General features: G+C 41.0%; 1 protein-coding gene across 1 annotated transcript in view; it reads left to right on the forward strand.

Moving 5' to 3' along the window:
• Positions 1-12,049: 12,049 nt before the first annotated feature.
• ADAMTS5 (ADAM metallopeptidase with thrombospondin type 1 motif 5) overlaps positions 12,050-19,050 on the forward strand; it is a 52,224-nt gene continuing 45,223 nt past the window's right edge. Inside the window, exons 1-2 of the mRNA XM_032277101.1 lie at positions 12,050-12,385; positions 12,694-14,539. Of these exons, the coding sequence (XP_032132992.1) occupies positions 13,439-14,539 (1,101 nt within the window). The 5' untranslated portion in view covers positions 12,050-12,385; positions 12,694-13,438. The remainder of the gene's footprint in view (positions 12,386-12,693; positions 14,540-19,050) is intronic.

Below are 19,050 nucleotides of genomic sequence, written 5' to 3' on the forward strand. Positions count from 1 at the left end.
CTCTTACTATTTATTTTACCTTAATTTTACCTAATATTCTATTCTTTTTAATCAAACTTATTTCTTCATTTATCTCTTCAAACATCCTCAGAAACTTTACTTAAAATTTTTGTCAACCTCCACTGAAATTATATTTATATTTTGACATATGATTTTGTTGCCTGTAATTTTAGCATTTTATTTCTGTATAATATCATTTGTGTACTTAGATAGGAAGGTTTGGATTTTTAAAAAAATTTTCCTCAGTACTTACCCATCTCTGCTTAGCAGTCATTAGCTCTAACACCCTAATACTGCATGATTTCAATGCTTCTGCCACAGGGGATACTGGCGATATGACAGATGTATTCACTAGTCCTCTAGTTTTGTTGGTTCAAGCTTATGGTTTCTGAGCTTGGTTCTGTTACTGACCTGGACCATAGCTTGCAACAAAACATTGTTGCAGATAACATTTAGTTGCCACTTTCGTAAGCTTTCTACTGTAATCTAGGTATCAGTGGTAAGATTTAAGTTTGAGCTTTAAGTAGTGAGGCAGATTTCAGTCCTTCGTTTATTGTGCTAGAGCACTTTTTTATGGTCTCTATTAGCACACAGGGGCCAAACGCTTAGACGCCATTGCCTGCTTATCACAGAGTCCAGAAAGCCTCTGACTTCACAACTTTGAGTTTATGTTTCTGATCTAAAGAGATATGCTTTAGAAAATGCCTGTTTCTATTTTTCTCTTTTCATATTTTATCTTACCCATATTCATTGCATATTAGAATAGAGGGATATAAACATGCATAAATATAAATTTAAAATGTAAGTTTATATTTTTATATTTATGACTTAGATGTAAAAGTATAAACTTTATGTGTTTTGTTGATTCTAGGTGTTAATATCTACTCTTGTAAAAATATTTACAGTCTGTTTTTTCAAAGTAAAAGAATAATTATTCTGTGTACCATGGCCTATATCTGTAATCCCAGCACCGTGGAAGGCCAAGGCAGGAGGATAACTTGAGCCCAGGAATTCCAAACTAGCCTGAGCAACATAATGAGGCCCTATCTCTACAACTAAATAAAAACAAAAATGCCAGATTTGGGGGCATGTGCTTATAGTCCCAGCTATTCTGGAGGCTAAAGTGGGAGGATCACTTGAGCCCAAAAGGTCGAAGCTACAGTGAGCTATAATTGTACCACTACACTCCATCCTGAGTAAAAAGGTGAGACTGTCTTAGAAAAAAAGAAAGAGAATAATTGAACCAATATTAAGTTCTAGACTATTCTTCTACATCCAATAGCAGCAGCAACATTTAATGAGCACATACACCGACTGGACTAAGCATTGCACAGAAGACTTATATTTGCTAGTTTTAGAGAGATGTGGGAATAGCAAATTATCACAGCCTTCCTTTCTGAACCAACTTAGAAACAGGATACAGATCAAAATATAATTGGGAAAGCGTAATTGAAGGATGGCTTTAACATGATTCTTTATCCTTCTGTCCTGACTTCCCTGGTTAGCCTTGGGAGCTGCTATGGGAAGAGCAAGACATTTAGCCAGTTTGCTACATGAACCATTAAGCGCAGAAGATCCATCCCACCCTCTGTCCACCCCGACACACAAAAAGGTCGCATATGCCCAGTGATTTCTGCCGTATTAATTACATTCAACTTGAAAATGTGGGCCGACATTTGTCTACCTATTTATTTCACCAATCAATTGATCCACTCTTTTCCCTGGGGTGGGGGGAGTCAGGAAGAGATAGAAACAAAGTAATAGCATCCTTCTATTCACTAGTGTACAGGAGAATTACCTGGAGAGTTTGTGAAAATGCAAATCTAGTAGGTCTGGGGTCTAGCCTGAGATTTTGCATTTCTAACCAGCTCTAAGTCATGCAGGTGCTGGTTTGGAGTAGCGAGTTTCTAGGGCAAGATTTGTGAAGCTTTTTCAAGAGAGCTCCAAGATTAAAAAAATGTTCTTATAATAATACAAAGATATTACAGTGGAGTTTTCTGGAGAGTACATGTGATGTTAAAATGACTGAATACAGAAGAAGTTAGTAGAATTCAGCTATCTTCTATACAGAAATTTGTCAATATATAAAACAACAACATTTGTTTCACTATTTTTCTGGTTTTGGGGAATATAATTATTTGTCATAAAAATATTACCTACATTAGCATATGATAATTGTGTTATTGTTATTAAAAATATTTACTTTTTCAGTTGTAATTTTCATCATGGTAAATATTAGCAGATATAACCCACATAAGCCAAAGTTTTTAGGGTCTTTGAGAATTTTTAAAGGGATAAAAGGGCCCCAAAATATTTGAGATTCACTGCTTTCTAGAGGATGGACGTTTACTTTTCCTTGGTCAATAGAAACACAAAGAAAGACAAAATATGCTCTCCTGCTCTTATAGATATGTCAAGAAAATATTGAGAACCCACATGTTTTAAAATACTACCTTAGCCCAATGTACTTGTGGATATTTTTGAAGAAAAAAAATTTTTTGGCTGTGTCTTATGCTCTTTTTAATGGAATGTCAATAAACATTCAGCGAGTTCCTATTCAAGTTTCTTAATATTGGGAAATGGCAGAACAGGAAAACAAGTGAGTCTTAATCCCAAAATATGCTGTATTGCCACAAAAGTAGATGAGTCAATTTATCCTTGGCTTCCTTAAATCCTCGTGTTTTCTTACCCATCGCATGAATGAATATTTGGGGAAGTACTCTCTTGTAACATAGGCCAGTATTTTATTTATTAAACATATTATTTCTCTTCTATGAGTTTCTTCTCATCAAGAGAACACATGTGGGGCAGTAAGTCAAACAATGAATTTGTTGCCGTCGCATGTGGCAGAAACTATAAAATGTTTTTGGAAGTTTAAAAGCAACATTCACTACAGGTTTGCCTAGTTTAGCCGCCTACAACTTGCCTTCACCACCTGTAGCTTTGTTGCAATGTTTGCACTCTTGACTCTTTTTCTTCAGCCTCATTTTAATGGAAACTTACAGATGTGCTTTTTGTGTGTAATAACACATTTGGCCATTTGCAGCTTCTACCAAGCATTTATTGATGAGTGAATTCTGAAACAGATGAACTGCCTGGAGGGGCTGTCTCATCTACCACCTTTTCTTCTACCTGTGGGCAGCATAATTGAAATTATTTCCATGGTAGATTTGAGCCATTACTAAATTCTGTTTTACTTTCTGTCTTAAAACACAATGTCTTGCACTTACTTATGTTCTCATCACTTCCACCACCAACAATAACAGCTAACCTTCTGAGGAGGAGCATCTCTTTTAAAGAAACAGAGTTGCGGCTTTAGCATTTGCTTTCATCTCCTTACCTTAGCTGCTTGCTATGTAATATTAAATATTCAAACCAAGACAAACAAACCAACAAAACCCAGAAGAAGAAATGCCATGCAACTACATAGGCCGACCACATTTCAAATTATGAATTGCTGTGTTCTATGTATCTAAGTTCTTCAGGGAACCACTCAGAGATTGAAAATGTAAATACCATATACACTAATCCTAAGGGTCAAACACAACATTATGCTGTGGGAAAGACGAGAGTCATTGACTCTTCCCTCAAGTTAAAAGCAACCGATACCATTTGTTACTACCTGTATTAGCCCATTATCACACTGCTACAAAGATATTATCTGAGACTGGACATTTTATGAAGGAAAAAGGTTTAATTGACTCACAGTTCCACATGGCTGGGGAGGCCTCAGGAAGCTTGCAATCACAGCAGAAGCCCAAGTTGAAGCAAGGCCCATCTTACCTGGCAGCAGGAGAGAGAGACAGTGAAGGAAGTGACACACTTTTAAACCATCAGCTCTTCTGAGAACTCACTCACTATCAAGAGAACAGCATGAAGAAAACTGTCCCATGATCCAGTCACCTCCCACCAGGTGCCTCCCTGGACACATGGAGATTATAATTTGGATTACAATTCAAGGTGAGATTTGGATGGGGACACAGCCAAACCATATCACCCTCTGAGTTTTCTTTGGGGTATGGAGTTCTAGAACATAAAAGTTTCTATTAAACTGAGTTACAGATGGTAATGATTATTTTCTTAAGCTATATTTCTTGTTCTTTTTCTTTAACTTAGACCAAGTCTTGCATCTTTATACACCTTTTTGGATTTTCTAGTTATTTGCATCAGGCTTTTCTCCAGCTTTAGTACCTGGAATGTCTTAAACTCTTTATTCCTCACAGCCTTAGTGATTCTCTTCCAAAAGATTCTCTCAGGACAAAGTCAGAGGTAATCTCTGAGGCAAAATTATAAGAGAATTAAAATAAGATCCTTAACTGCCATAGTGGGTAATTAAAAATAATACATTTATTATTTATTTGCTATGTACTAGGTATTTAACACATATTCAAATTCTTAACCTCACTAATCTTCATTAAAAAACCAATGAGGCATGTGTTATAATTGTCACTCTTTTGCAGATGAGGAAAAAATACACAAAGTGTCTAAATAATTTCCCCAGGATCCCAGATAGTGCCTATGTTAGGATATAAACTCAGGCATTTTGGCTGGTTATTTTTGGCAGGATGTGCTCAACCATACAGAAAGTTAGCACATAGTGAATATTCACCTTCCATGCCTTGTCGTTTGGTAGAAGAATTTTGTTATGATGTTCAGCTAGGCAGTTAGCTGTAATGGTTTAAGAGCCACAATGATCAGCATTTTTCTATACTGCAAGGTCAGACGTGGGATGAGGAGGGCTAGCTAAACATTTCTTCATAATAAACATTGGAGGGAGGTTAATGTCCTTACATTCCAGGATTTTGCAGATAATTACAGTATTTAGTACGATTAAGCAAGCTTAGAATAATAGGAATACAATGGAAGTCTTGGTTATGATTAATTATAAATGTAAAAATGTTATATTTACTACACCAATGCAGATAAGAGGTGTTGACAATTTTGATATAGACCAGCAGATAAGTGGCATTCACAGGTAAGTGACAGAACAGAAAAACAGGAAGTACAATAATAGAATAAATGTCGCACACTTATTAGCTACTTGAGACTACAATTTTTAGAAATAATATAAAAGATAAACTCTTAGTTAACATCACACCAATAACTATATACAATTTTACCGCAATCTCTTAATATTGAGTATTCATTCTTATGCTCTTTGATACCAAAAATATTTAGATTGTCTACTACGTGCAAAGCACTGAGCTAGGGCTGGACGTAGCAGGCCTGGACAAAGTAGCATGCTGACCGGGTTACTTCTGCTTTAGGTGACAGAATCCCTAATTAAACTTACTTAAACAAAAGTAAGGGATTTTATTGACATCACTGGATTCAAGAATCCTGATGACTTATCTTCTCCTTTTTCTCTCCCTTCATTCTTACTTTCTCCTTTCTTCTCCCTTTCTCGTCTCTGTTCATCTTCATTCTTAGGCTTTTCCCATTTGGTGGGATCTCTGAGATAAAATGGCAATCAGTAGAGACTGGCTAGATGTTTCTCCCTCTTTCTTCTTGACTCACTACTGGTTTGTATTTTTCAGCTTCCCACTCCCATATTTACATCTGGGTGGAGCCATAGGGCTATTACTGCCATGTGGACTATATTTCTGACAATGGAGCAGAAGTATGCTACTTCTAGGAAAAGGCAAGCGAGGGAGAGTGTGCCTTCACTGCTCTCTCTTTTCCCTTTCTGCATCAGCCTTGGAGGCAGCTGGTTAAGGATGGGGAAGGATTACAGCATGGAGCAAGCTTGAGCTCCTACTGCACGGATCACCACTGTGCTTGCCATCAGCCCACAAGAGACAGTGACAGTAGCAAAGAATACACTTGGTGTGAAACCACTGAGAATTTAAAGGTGTTTGTTACAGCAGTTCGACTTCCCTTCTTAATATGTGATCTTTGGATTGTCTGATCCCAGAGAAAAGGTGCTTTTGGCTAATGGTTTGAGTAAATGTCCAGTGGGCAGGGCTCTTACCAAAACCAGCAACTCTGGCCAGATGTACAGGGCACTCTGACCTGTCAGGCTTAGTATCCAGTGTCCAGATCTAAGGGAAGGCAATCAGCCTAATTCAAACACGTGGACTGACTTTCTTTGGAAAGGTGTGCTTTCATTATTAGAAAAAGAATGGTAAAGAAGGGCAACAGGGAAATATCAGTAACCACCTGTATAAATATTTTTTAAAAGTATTTAACATATGTGCTTCGCATAGTTTACATGTGTCTTTGCATGCCTCCAATTTGCTAGTTACTGAACTAGAAACTGGAAATACCATGGTGAGAATGGCAGGCATGGTCCCTAATTCCATAGAACATACATTCTATGGCAAAGGCAGAAAGAAAAAGAGGAAGAAAAGGAAAAAATGTGGAAAGAAGAAAGAGATGCTAGCCAAAAATAATTCTGAGACGTTATTATCCCCAGCATGCAAAAAGTTGATTCATGTAGGAGGGACCCAACCATTAAACTCCTGTCAACAATCCAAAGGAAAAATGAGATTTATGATAGAGAGAGAAGAGAGAGGAAAGAAATCTCATAATCTCAAGACATTGTTTTACATTTTTTGGAAGGTAAACTGGTTGCCTGGAAGTTAGCAGAGACTTTAATCAGGTTACTTTGCCCTTTAATGCTCTATCAGCACATTTTTTAAGTTATTTATGGATTCTCTGAAATTTCTGTGGAGTTTAGCTATGTAACATATGTAAGAGGCTTTCTCTGTGTCATACTGGCCATTTTTCCTATGTTAATACCTCTACCTTTCTGAGATTCAATCGATATCATTTTCCTCATTTGAATTCTCTAAAAGAAAGACACCTAGTAAGCTAATAGATGGATGAAATAATTGCCTATTTGATTAATGCTTATCAGAAATAAGTGTGAGTCTGAGATGCAAAAAAAAAAGAGATTATATAGTTATAAATATGAATTTATTAATTTACAAGCAACTATCAATAAATTCTATAATGTCACTTGTCAGATTAACTTTTTCAGGTGCCATTTAAAAGTCGCCTGAAACGTTGGGACCCAAAATAACATGGGCCATTGAGGGTCTGATAAACTTTCTGGGCAGATCTGGTGAGGATGTATCTGAGAAGATTATTATGAACAAGAGTTTGAGTCTCAGAAATGAGGGCACCACAACAGAATCCTTTCCTCTCCACCCCCATTCTGAAAATAATCTGATGTTCCATTTTCTTGAAGGATGGAGGAGTCTTGTTTCATCACTAACATAAACTGGAAAGGGTATAGATGGATTGGAAGAGGATTGAAATGGTAGTCTGGCTCTTGGAAAGAACCACACCAGAAGCTGTGGGCAAGAGTTAGTTCCCTGAACTGTAAATCAGTCAAAGCCCACTTCCTCTCTTCCTGCTGCCTCAAGCTCATGTGCTCATATTTTCAAAGGTCAGAGGCATTTCATCTAGTGATGAAAGAGAAGTTTCCAACAGGTCCAGGTTGGGCCAGCTGGGAGGAGGAAAGGGGGAGAGTTGATGGTGAGTTCCTGGAATGCATTGTCACTTCCTGTTTCCAACTTTATTTAAAAGAGTAAGGAACAGAGATGTAGGAAGAGAAACACATCCGAAGAAAAATAAAGTGGGAAAAAACTGTAACGTATTCACCTGAACCCAGGTCTAGAAATGTAACCCAGATAACTGCTCTTCCACTTGTTAGTACCTGACCAAGAAACGTGTGTATGAGAGGGTATGTAACAGCGTATGGACAGTCTGAGAAAAAACACTGTATGTCTTCTTCCACTGACCACATAAGCAACTTGCAATGACCCCAAGATCATGACTAGGAGATAATCACATTGATCAAGAAGCTACAGTTTCCATTTCCCTACTTGTCAGGGGTAAGACTGCAACCAAATGATATTTATCAGCTTTGTCTGGACTTACTTCAAACTCTTACTTCATTTACCAGAAAAATATATTGAACATAGAGAGACCAAATAGTTTTGAGGAAGAATGTAATATTCTAGAGCTTGAGCAAGGTGATGTTAAGATATAACCTTAACTTTAAAATATATACATATATATATAATTATAGGACTGAGAAACTCCACTACAATTACAGCTACTGCTCAGTAAGTAATTTGAAATCTTTGCTTGAAATTTGCCATTATGAAGTGGAGGAAAAAAAAACTCTCAAATGTTTCAAATTACTTTCTGCTGGAAATTCCTGATTTTCCATGTGTTTCTAGTAAGGTTTGATTTTTGATGATTTCTGGAAAATAAAGAAAAAATAGAACTCAAGTAACTCATAAAAGCAAGTAATATGTGCATAATTGTGTGAGAAAAGCTAAAACAACATTTCACAGCTGGTCAGCATAAAACATGACTTGTTGGTTTCACTTTACAGATAACACCTGTATGTCTTAAATAATACATACGTACATTATTCATTTGAAGACTTCTATATAGTATAAAATTACTGTGTATAAAAAATGAAAATCTGGTTTTTCAAAAAAATGTATTTTCTATAAAATTAAGTAAAATGCATTCTAAAGTGTATGTTATTCATCACAACAGATAGCTTGTTTTGTAATATGTCTTAATCAGATAGCAGAGAAGATGGTTTCGAGTTTTATCAGGCATTCAAGTAACATTTCCTGAGAGGGTTAAAAAAAGGAACCTCTACAATACAGGTCTCTAGGAAGTGTTCTTCCTGAGGGCAGGGAATGGTTTGTTTAATCCCCTCTCCTATTATCTGATCTCTGATTAGGATTTCTATTAATCCATCAGTGCAGCCTAGAGGGAAGCACGAGTTCTAGTGAATATGTGTGTGCCACGTGGATGCTGCCCTGTGTTGTGTGTACTAATGCATATGAGATTGGGTACACATGCATTAGTGCATCAGGATGCATGTTCTGCCATTGTAAATGTTAAAGGGGATAGACAGGAAGGAAAAGAGCTGGAAAAGAAGGGGAGAAGGACTATTCAGATGTAGTTTCAACCTCTAAAAATGAAGAATTCATATCAAAGCTAGAGTCACTCTCAAAGTGTAACCTTTGGTTTTGAAACAAAGCCTTCTAAAAACTAGTATTTGCAACACGAGTGTCACAAAAGGAAAAAGCTCACCCAGAGTCTCAGGCATTCATTAATGGTCCCACGAAGTAGTGGTGCTTAGTAATGGAGATTCTACCCACAGAATCCATATACTCTGCTACCACCAAAGGTGCTGATATTAAAAGGGTTTCCAATGCAGCAGGCCTAGGGTAGGGATCTTGATGTGGGAAACGAAAACGCAGAGTTGAGAGACTGTAATTCTTCTACATGGGAGGCAAGGAGCAGGTGTTTGGCTGGAAGGGAATATTTTACTGTCAGGTATTTCCTCACTCTTACCATTAAAATCATAGTTTGGGGTGGGGAGTAGGAAATGACACTTTAGCAAATGGAAATTTGAGAAAATACTACTAACAAGGGTATACAAATCCTACGGCGTGGAGCTATATTGAAAATACAGGGCTCAGAGCACCTGCAGGAGTTATTCTCTTGCTTTATATTTCGATTTTCCAGTTTGTATTCTGTGCATCTGTTACACAAATGGCTCCATCTCTAAATTGTGAGTTTCCTCCAAACATTACTCATGATTTGTTGATCTTCTCATGCCTCCAGAGAGCCTCATAAAGCACTTTGCCGTAGAACATTGATAGATATTTATTAAACTGTATACCTTGTAAGAAATGCTGTAGAATGAGCCCAATTAGGAGCTGGGAGATTTAGGTTTCAGGACATTTGGCCAATAGTAGACTTTTTATCCATAGGCGAGCCATTTGGGGCTCTAGTTCTCAGCTTTTCACTCTTAGATGAAGGAAGTTGCCCTACCTGATCTCCAAGATAAATTCTAATGTTCTGGAGTAGTAAGTCCTTCTTCCATTTGGGAAATGTAAAGTCATTTATCAGTGGTATTTGCGAACATAATACTCTATAAATGCAGTGGAAATTTCTCTTTAAATATGCACAAATAAAATTGTTACTTAGAATAAGTAGCAATTAGTCTGCTTAAAGAAAAATATTTTTTCTTTCTACTGTAAAAATAAAAAGTTCAGCTACTTTTATCCAGTGCAAATTACTTTCTTAGACTGACAGATGGTAATTTTTTCCACAACATAGCAGCTCATCCTAATCCACTAGTGTAATATTTTTAAAATACTACCAAATGAGGTTTCTAAAGTCTCCAAGTTACTTTCTAAAAAAAATTTATATCCAACTAGACATTTTCTGAGATGTAAGAATTTACTCATTGTATTCATAATATTTAGTATGTATTTCCTTGTGAATATGTGACTCTAGTAAATATTTTGTGCTTCATATTCATGTTTGGAATTTTATCTGTGTCTATGCTGTCCTCCCCATGTATTTCTAAACATTTGAATAAACAGATTATATATGTCACTATATAGTTAAAGCCATAAAATTCAGATTCGGCATTCAGCACAGTGTTGTGAAAGAGCAGAAAAGCTTCATTAAGAAAAAAATTCAAGTTGGCACTGTGTCTCATGCCTGCAGTCACAGGTAATCAGGAGGCTGAGGTGGGATAATCCCCGGAGGCCATGAGTTCAAGGCCATCCTGAGTGACACAGAAAGACCCCCATCTAAAAAACAAAAGAAAGAAAGAAAAGAAAATCTGTTGGAACTTCCTGAAACCCTAAATAACAAATCTGTCTGTGAATGAAAAGAATTGTAATTAACAAATTTAAACCACTGTCACCTAAAATGCCTATCAAAATGATTCTTTAAAATGAACAATGACGAAATCGTTAAATTAATTGAACCAAGGTTGTATTAGAAATGGCATTTAGTGCCAAATATTAGACTTTTTTCAGTGTAACTGGTTAAAAAGATAAAGTTTGCTATTAGTAGGTGCAAAGCAAGGACCACGGGAGAGAGAATGGTTAATGCAAGGCTCAAAGGCCTTGGTGGAACAGAGAATATTGCTGGAACTTCCTATCCTGACCCATCCAGCTGGCAGCATGGGCCTGGGGCAACTGGCCACTGAGAGGCTGAGGCATTGTGGAATTATCAAGCAATGGCCTTCAGCAATAGTTAACTGCCTCCCTAGTCCTGATGTATGTCAGAACCAATCAGGGGCTGTTGGATGTCCCTAGGCCCCAATGATCTCTTAATTTATAAGTTAAAACAAAATGTTATGTCGGCCTCTCACATGGCTCCAGAGGGTGTTCCAGGCACAAGGCAATGGACATCATTGCCGGACAATTCTGTAATCCCTTCCAGAAATTATTGCTGTTCCAAGAACCTCCATCCAGCCCTGGACCCTCATGGTTCCCTCCCAGAGAAAGTGATCAGTGTGGGAACTATTGAGGCACCCACTCTGCTATCCCCAGCATCACCAAAGTTAAACGCAGAAAAAGATGGAAATGTGTTAATTACACCACATTCATTTTTCACTGGTTCATTAGTTAATTAGCCTGAAGAATAATGGGGGGATGGACGGAGCTCTTAGCCCTACAGTGTAGGTAGACCTACTAATCCTTACCAGGTATTGGTTAGAAAGTCATCGGGTTTTCCTTCTCCCTTTTTAGAATGATAATTAGAGGAAACAAAGAGGATAGAGAAAATGAGTAGCAGTGATAATGCCATCCGCGTACTAATAAGCACCAATCTTCCTTCCCCCAAAAGTATTCTTTTTCTTCTAAAAGGAATTTTTGAGAATGAAGGTAGGTCAAGGTCTATGGCCATAAGTGCTTGCTTTAGAAAAGACAAAAACAGATATAGGAATTTATTATTTAATTATCATTTAAGCAGAAACATAAAAAGTGTGAGCGTAAAATTTTTAAATCTTTCTGGAAGAAAAAAATGAGCAGAATTCCCTTTAAGAGTTAACTCTTTCCCGCCTTGCGTTTTTATAGCAAAGGAAGTTCCAGTGGGCCAGGATTAAGGGACAGATTGTGGACCCTGATGAAAGGCACGCTGGAGAAAGCGGGGAACCAGCCATTTGAACAAAAAGCTACGGAGTTCCCAGGCCGCGGGCGTTCTTGCCCCAGGGCACCGCAGAGCGCCAGGAAGCGCCTGGGCTCTCCGACCGCCCAGCAGCTCTGCTGGTGGCCGGGAGAAGTTAGTCACCCGGAGCCCGAATCCCGCGAGCCTCAAAGCACGAAGACGCTGGAGAATGGAGAGGGAAGAAACCGGGTGCCGGGACAGAGGGGAGGAAGCGAAGGGAACGCGGTGGGTAGGGGACGCACGGGACCCTGAAAAGCTCTGACGGGTGGATGGAGTTGCACGGTCTGCAAGCGCACCGGTATGCGAAGGAGGAAAATTTGCAGCAGGAACTTCCCACCGAGGGCGAGAAAAGCAGGCAAGGAGCAGGCAGGGAGAGACTTGAAACGTCTCAATAACTTTAAAAACACACCAAAACACCCGTTCAGGAGATGAGGTAAGCCGAGGTTGGCCAACCCCAATCAGTTGTGAAATATCAGACAGACCCAGAGCCGTGTGGCTTTAAAAGTGGCCAAGGAAATCTGTTTTTCTTGCTCCATTACTTTTTTTTCCCTCCTCGTCCCTCCTTCCACCTCTCCGGGTCCCAGTCCCTTCCTCCTACTTGGTCTCCCTTTCCTAGATCACCCTCCTCTTTTGCCCTCCCCCGTCTGATTAGGCGCGGACCGGGAAGGGTGGGAGAGGTGGGGGAAGCTCTCCCTTTAAGAGGCAGTGTGCAGTGACGAATTGTTGAAATTGCCATTGCAGGATGGCATGCCGCTATAAATTCATTGTTCCACCTCCTCGCATCTTCACAGCGCTCGCGCTGCTCTCTGCGCTCGCAGCGGCCGACTGGGGATGACGGCGGGTAGGAAGACACCGCAGCCAGAGGGACACACACACGCCGCTTCGCCAGCTCGCCTCAGGCTGCCCGCTGCATTTTTGTTTTAATTTTTATGGCTTTTCCCCCTCTCTTTCTTCTCTTCCTCCTGGTCCCAGCAGAGCCAAGGAAACCCACAAAATAAGAAAGGAAGTGGGCCCCGGAGCTTGGAACCTCCGTAGCCGGCGAGTCCAGCGCAGCGCGGGGGCGGGAGGCTGCGCGCACCAGTTGCCGGCCGGGTGCGCGGTACCTTCCTTGCTTTTCTTGGAGCAGCGATCGTGTCTGCATTTGGTGGTTTTTTCGTTTTGTTTTTTCATTCCTTTTCCCGTTTTTGCTGAATCTCCACTATCCGACTTTTTTTTTAATCTGTTCTTTCTTTTTTTTTTTTTCTCCTCCTCTTTCTGGAGCACAAATCCAAACATTTCCCAAGCAACAAAGAAAAGTTCGCACGCTGGCACCGCAGCCTGGACAGGCTGGCGCTGCTGCCGGGCCCCCCTCCCTCCGGCACTTGACTCAACCTTGCAAGCAAGTGTGTGTGTGTGTGTCCCCATCCCCCGCCCCGGTAACTTCATAGCAAACAACAAATACCCATAAAGTCCCCGTTGCGCAGCCCCTCCCCGCGGGCAGCGCACTATGCTGCTCGGGTGGGCGTCCCTGCTGCTGTGCGCGTTCCGCCTGCCCCTGGCCACTGCCGGCCCCGCCGCGGCACCTGCCCAGGATAAAGCCGGGCAGCCTCTGACTGCTGCAGCAGCCCAGCCCCGCTGGTGGCAGGGGGAGGAGGTGCAGGAGCGGACCCAGCCTCCGGGCCACCCGCACCCCCTGGCGCAGCGGCGCAGGAGCAGGGGGCTGGTGCAGAACATCGACCAAATCTACTCCGGTGGCGGCAAGGTGGGCTACCTCGTCTACGCGGGCGGCCGGAGGTTCCTCTTGGACCTGGAGCGGGATGGTTCGGTGGGCACTGCTGGCTTCGTGCCCGCAGGAGGCGGGACGAGTGCGCCCTGGCGCCACCGGAGCCACTGCTTCTACCGGGGCACAGTGGACGGCAGTCCCCGCTCACTGGCCGTCTTTGACCTCTGTGGGGGACTCGATGGCTTCTTCGCTGTCAAGCACGCGCGCTACATCCTGAAGCCGCTGTTGCACAGACCCTGGGCGGAGGAGGAAACGGGGCGCGTTTACGGGGATGGGTCCACGCGGATCCTGCACGTCTACACCCGCGAGGGCTTCAGCTTCGAGGCCCTGCCGCAGCGCGCCAGCTGTGAGACCCCCACGTCCACGCCAGAGCCTCACGAGCGTCCCCCGGCACACAGCAGCCCGGGCCAACGCGCAGCGCTGGCCTCGCAGCTCTTGGACCAGTCCGCTCTCTCGCCAGCTGGGGGTCCAGGACCGCAGACGTGGTGGCGGCGGCGGCGCCGCTCCATCTCCCGGGCCCGCCAGGTGGAGCTGCTTCTGGTGGCTGATGCGTCCATGGCGCGGTTGTATGGCCGGGGCCTGCAGCACTACCTGCTGACCCTGGCCTCCATTGCCAATAGGCTGTACAGCCATGCCAGCATCGAGAACCACATCCGTCTGGCAGTGGTGAAGGTGGTGGTGCTGGGTGACAAGGACAAGAGCCTGGAGGTGAGCAAGAATGCGGCCACCACGCTCAAGAACTTTTGCAAGTGGCAGCACCAACACAACCAGCTGGGAGATGATCATGAGGAGCACTACGACGCAGCTATCCTGTTTACTCGTGAGGTAGGTCCAGCCGGGATGCGGGGGTCCCAGCCCTGGGATCAGGAGGTAGGTCGGAGGGAATCTTGCTGGTGGCTTTGCTTCTCCCACAAACCTCCTGCTGCTGTGGATGTGTTTAGCTGCTTCTTGCGGGAAATCCAACAGCCTTCAACTCTGCTCCTGTATTCAGGTTAGCCCCACAGAATATTTTGCCTTAAATGCCAAGACCTGGTTAAGTAATCATGAAGAATCAGTAATGCTGCATGTCATGTAGTCTGAGGTATTGCGGCATGGGAACATAAACATAAGGCACTAGAATGCTTGGGGAAATGATACAGTTAAATGGGGAAAAGAAAGGAAAACAAGATTGCCTTTGGGATCATGGGTCTTCTTTACAGTAAAAATAAGTGTCCAACCTTGATGGTTCATTCACGGTAGTCACTGTTGTCCGATGGCCTTCTTTTGTAAATGTCCACACCTTTTTACTAGAACCCCTTCTTCTTCACATGAGAAGGGAAAAGGAATTCTTTTCCAGGTTGGATTCCTAATGGAGTTCTTACAGATCCACCGTGGAATCTCAGCTCCTGGGAAGACAGAAATGTGGGCGGGCCAGCAGGGTAGAGAGACCCAATCAGCTGAGAGGACAAACTTGTGAGGTTCCTTAACAGCTCCTTTGCTCAGTCACCAGTGCATTGTAGGCACTGCCCAGGCCAACTCCACCGCCTAGGGAGGGTCACATCCCGTTTGCATGTTTGGGTTTTGGATGACTATGTTTCCGAAGCGCCAGTGCAGAAGAACTGGGCGAAGAGTCAAGACAGGAGGAGAAATGCGTTCCCAGCATTTCCCCCTTTTAAGAAGGATGGCTATGGGGAAGAACAGAAATGAATCTTTAAGGCTCAGATGCTCTGGAGAGAATGTAGTATCTATTTACGCCGTGTTTGACTACCACATTTGTGTGACATTTACACAAAAAGTCTGGGTTGGTTTGGGGTCTGGCTTGGGTATAGTTCTAGTCTCAATTGTCACAACTCTACTCTGACTGGCAGCTTTAAGTTGTGCCTCTTCAATACCTGGTAATTGACTTTTAAAGCTCATTGTTTAAGTGTTTGAGATCCATCCAGAATAGATAAAAGATTACAAACTTTGAGGTATGATGTAAAATCATGGTATGAAATGAAGCAAACAGAACAAGGATAAGAAATTACACGATGGATTGCAGGAGACTTTAGAATCACACAGCTTCATTACCTAATTCTTTTATTTTTACTAAGACACCTCTGGTATGAAGGGAAAGTGTTGATAAATTTGGAGTAGAGAAACACTTGTGGTTCATAGGGTGGACATTAATGTAAACCACATGTAAACAAAGATGCTGGAGCGCAACAGTTTAGGGAGAGCCAGGCAGTGCTCAGTGCTGTGCACAATGGAAAAAAATTTTTTCCTCATTAAATGATTTTCTGGAAGCCATCTTTTAATTCCTCTACATGTTAGTCTTTGAAATGGTAGAACATTCATTTGTAGCCTTCTCTGTAAAGTGAAGTTCTGTAAAACTATCCCTTTCTTGTTTGGTTTCCAAGTTCCTTATTTTATTTGTATTTTTTTATTTTTTGGTAAGCAACTTTCTATGTCTGGGTTTCCTTGCTTTACTGCATCACAAGAGGATGCCAAGCAGGAGTCTTTGGAGAGTTTGTGGAAGGAGGTTCTCTTAAGAAAGAGGAAGAAATACTTTTGTAAGCCTACTGCTCCAAGGGAGTAGGTCATTTTAGTAGTTCACTTTCATTTTTAAACACAAATCCACATTTCACAATTTTAAAATAAATAAAAATTAATAGAAGGTCTGTTACTTCCTACATCCTGCCCAATAATGTTCCTAATTGTTTCCCAGAAAACAGGGAACTACTCAGTGATTCTCAATGATTTGTAGATTGCTTTTTCTGAATTTGTTTTTTGTTTGGGTAGTTCACTGGTCCTATTTTTCCAAAGTCTGAAACCTAACGGCATATTTTAAATAGATAAAAAGCAAAGGAGAAATAAATTAATGGTCCATCTTAATTTTTGTCAGTATTATAAGGACATTCATTTTTCAAACTAGTCTACACATGGAAAATATTTCACATGGGCCCTCCCTGGTTTCCTTGCCAACCAGAAGCATACTTTTAGGAAAGCAAATCTCATTTGTGGTTGGCTGCCCCTGTAGTATATACATCTAACTTCACAAGAAGCAAATATTTGAAATGCATGTGTATTTGGAATAGATGTGCCTAATTTAAAAGACTGCTACTAATTAAGGGGCTGAAAACATATTTCAAGGCCTTTATGCAGCATTCATTGGAGAGTATTTCACAAAGCAAAGTTAATCTCTGCCTAATACTTCAGAATGTGAAAAACAAGAAGGCTGAGGAGAGAAGATCTGAGGTCTTCCAGCTCATGAAAATCAGATATCTTAAGGCCTGATAAAAACTTTCAGGGCTATTTCCTTTTCAATGAGAAATACCCAGAGTTGGCACCAAGATTCTAGTTTTACAATTCTGTTTTGAATGTAAGAAGTACGTTGCTTAGCAGCCAGACGCCTAGCCATCAAATCCATGTTTTGATGGGCTCTGAGTCCTGTTCAAATTTAGGTCCAGATGTCTCCTCCTAAATTGCTTGTTTTTCAGGCATGAAGCGAATGTGTGAGGATATGTTTTCTACCTCTGTTTACTAGCTGAGGCCACCTTGAATGTTGTATCTGGAAGTCAGTAGAATAGTGCTGGTAATTCATTTATCAAATGAACACACTTCACTGTCAGGACTGTACCCAGCACTCCAGTACTATTCTAATTAGAAGGAGTTAACACCAGTCAATTTCCTGGCATAGAAGCCGTTTTCATTCCGAAATGGCACTAATGCTGGAATTCACACCACTTCCGCCATCAAACAGTAGAAATCCAATCTCCCCAGGATTTAATTTTGCTTTCCAGAATCCTTTCCTTGTTCCGGACGTCCTCTTTTGTTTTAAAATAATTTCTTTAAAGACAAACTCTTACAGTCGTTTTTTTAGACCATTCACTCTTTAGAAATAAAAGCCTACCTGCTTGATAACAAAATAGGAAATTGTTTAACATTCCTCCATCCCTGCATGACAGCAGGAAAAGCCTTACTTTTTCATAGATTGAAAACATTGAATTGAAATCAAACCAACTAAGAGATTGTGCAATATAAAAACCTAATTCCCTTTCACTAACTAGCAATATGCCAGTTGATAGATCACTGTTTCAGCTAAAGCTCTTTACATTCCGCTCTACAATGCTGGGGCCGGATCCCCACACATGGTACTTCTCCTTTACCAAGTGGCTCCTGGCTTGGTTCTGACAACAGGGGGCACTAGAGGAAGACCAGAAATTTGAAAGAGGGAGAGGGATGTGCTTTTTTCTTACTGGCTTGCTGCCTAAACTGACCAGTTCAATCACGCATTTGAGTTTAAATCTCATTTAAAGTCAAAAGTGAACCCTTGTCAAGGAATCAGCCTATAGGTCAATCCTAATCAATAAAAGGATGAATAACTCAGAAATGGGGAAACTGGTAGCAGAGTAAGCAGCTCTAGTTAACATTTTTACAATAAGCTGTGAGGGATGTTAGGTAAAGTCTATTCAGTACCTGCCTATATGCACCTCCTATGTGTAGACTCATGTAGACAGTTTAAGGTAGCAAGATGGAAAATATCTGGTCCCAGCACACTGGGCGTATTACCAGCAGAGAGGAAACAGATATATCTGTCAATCACTCTAATGTTAGGAAAACTCTGATAAATGCCGTATTAAGATATAAACAAAAGTCTATGAAAGGAAAAGGAAGGTAACAGTTAATTTTGCTTATGGACCTTTATATAGGTCTCATTGCAAATGTAGAATTGAATTGGTCCTCAAAGGATGGACAGATTGGATTTGGATTCAACCAGCTGTTACTGAGCATTTCTTATGTACTATCCATGGCCACAAACTATTTTATAATTAATCAACAATCCGCAACCATTGTATAATTATTTTGACAGTCAAGGAATTCATATGAAGAGAAACAGAGGTAATCTTCTTAGAGTTAACAGCTAACAAATGGCAGAGAGAGAAGACAGTCCTGTCTACTGCTCTCTAAACTAAAGTATTATCACTAATTTATTCAAATATGTAGTATGCTCCTCATAGGCAGTGAGGGATTCAGAGGTTTAAAAAGTGGCCCCTTTCTTAAGAATCTGTTCCTGGAAACAGACAAAGAAATGGTAATTGCTGTACAGCATGATGACTCTTACAATAGATGTATTTGTAAGGTATCATGGAAGTGCATTAGAAGGTTGCTGACCCCATCTGAGTTCAATTTTTAAGAAAGAGAGGGAGTTAACCAGATACATAAGGAGGATATAGGCATTGCAGACATTACCAAACCATCATGTTCAATGGGGAATGGTAATAGATCGGTCTGGAGAATATAATAACAACCATTTATTAAAAAAAAAAAAAAACTATACACTATATCTATTAGTCTGCTCTGACCACCATAACAGA

The sequence above is a fragment of the Sapajus apella genome, unplaced genomic scaffold (genome assembly GCF_009761245.1).
Source record: "Sapajus apella isolate SASKATOON/1434 unplaced genomic scaffold, GSC_monkey_1.0 scaffold8, whole genome shotgun sequence".
NCBI classification, from domain to species: Eukaryota; Metazoa; Chordata; class Mammalia; order Primates; family Cebidae; genus Sapajus; species Sapajus apella.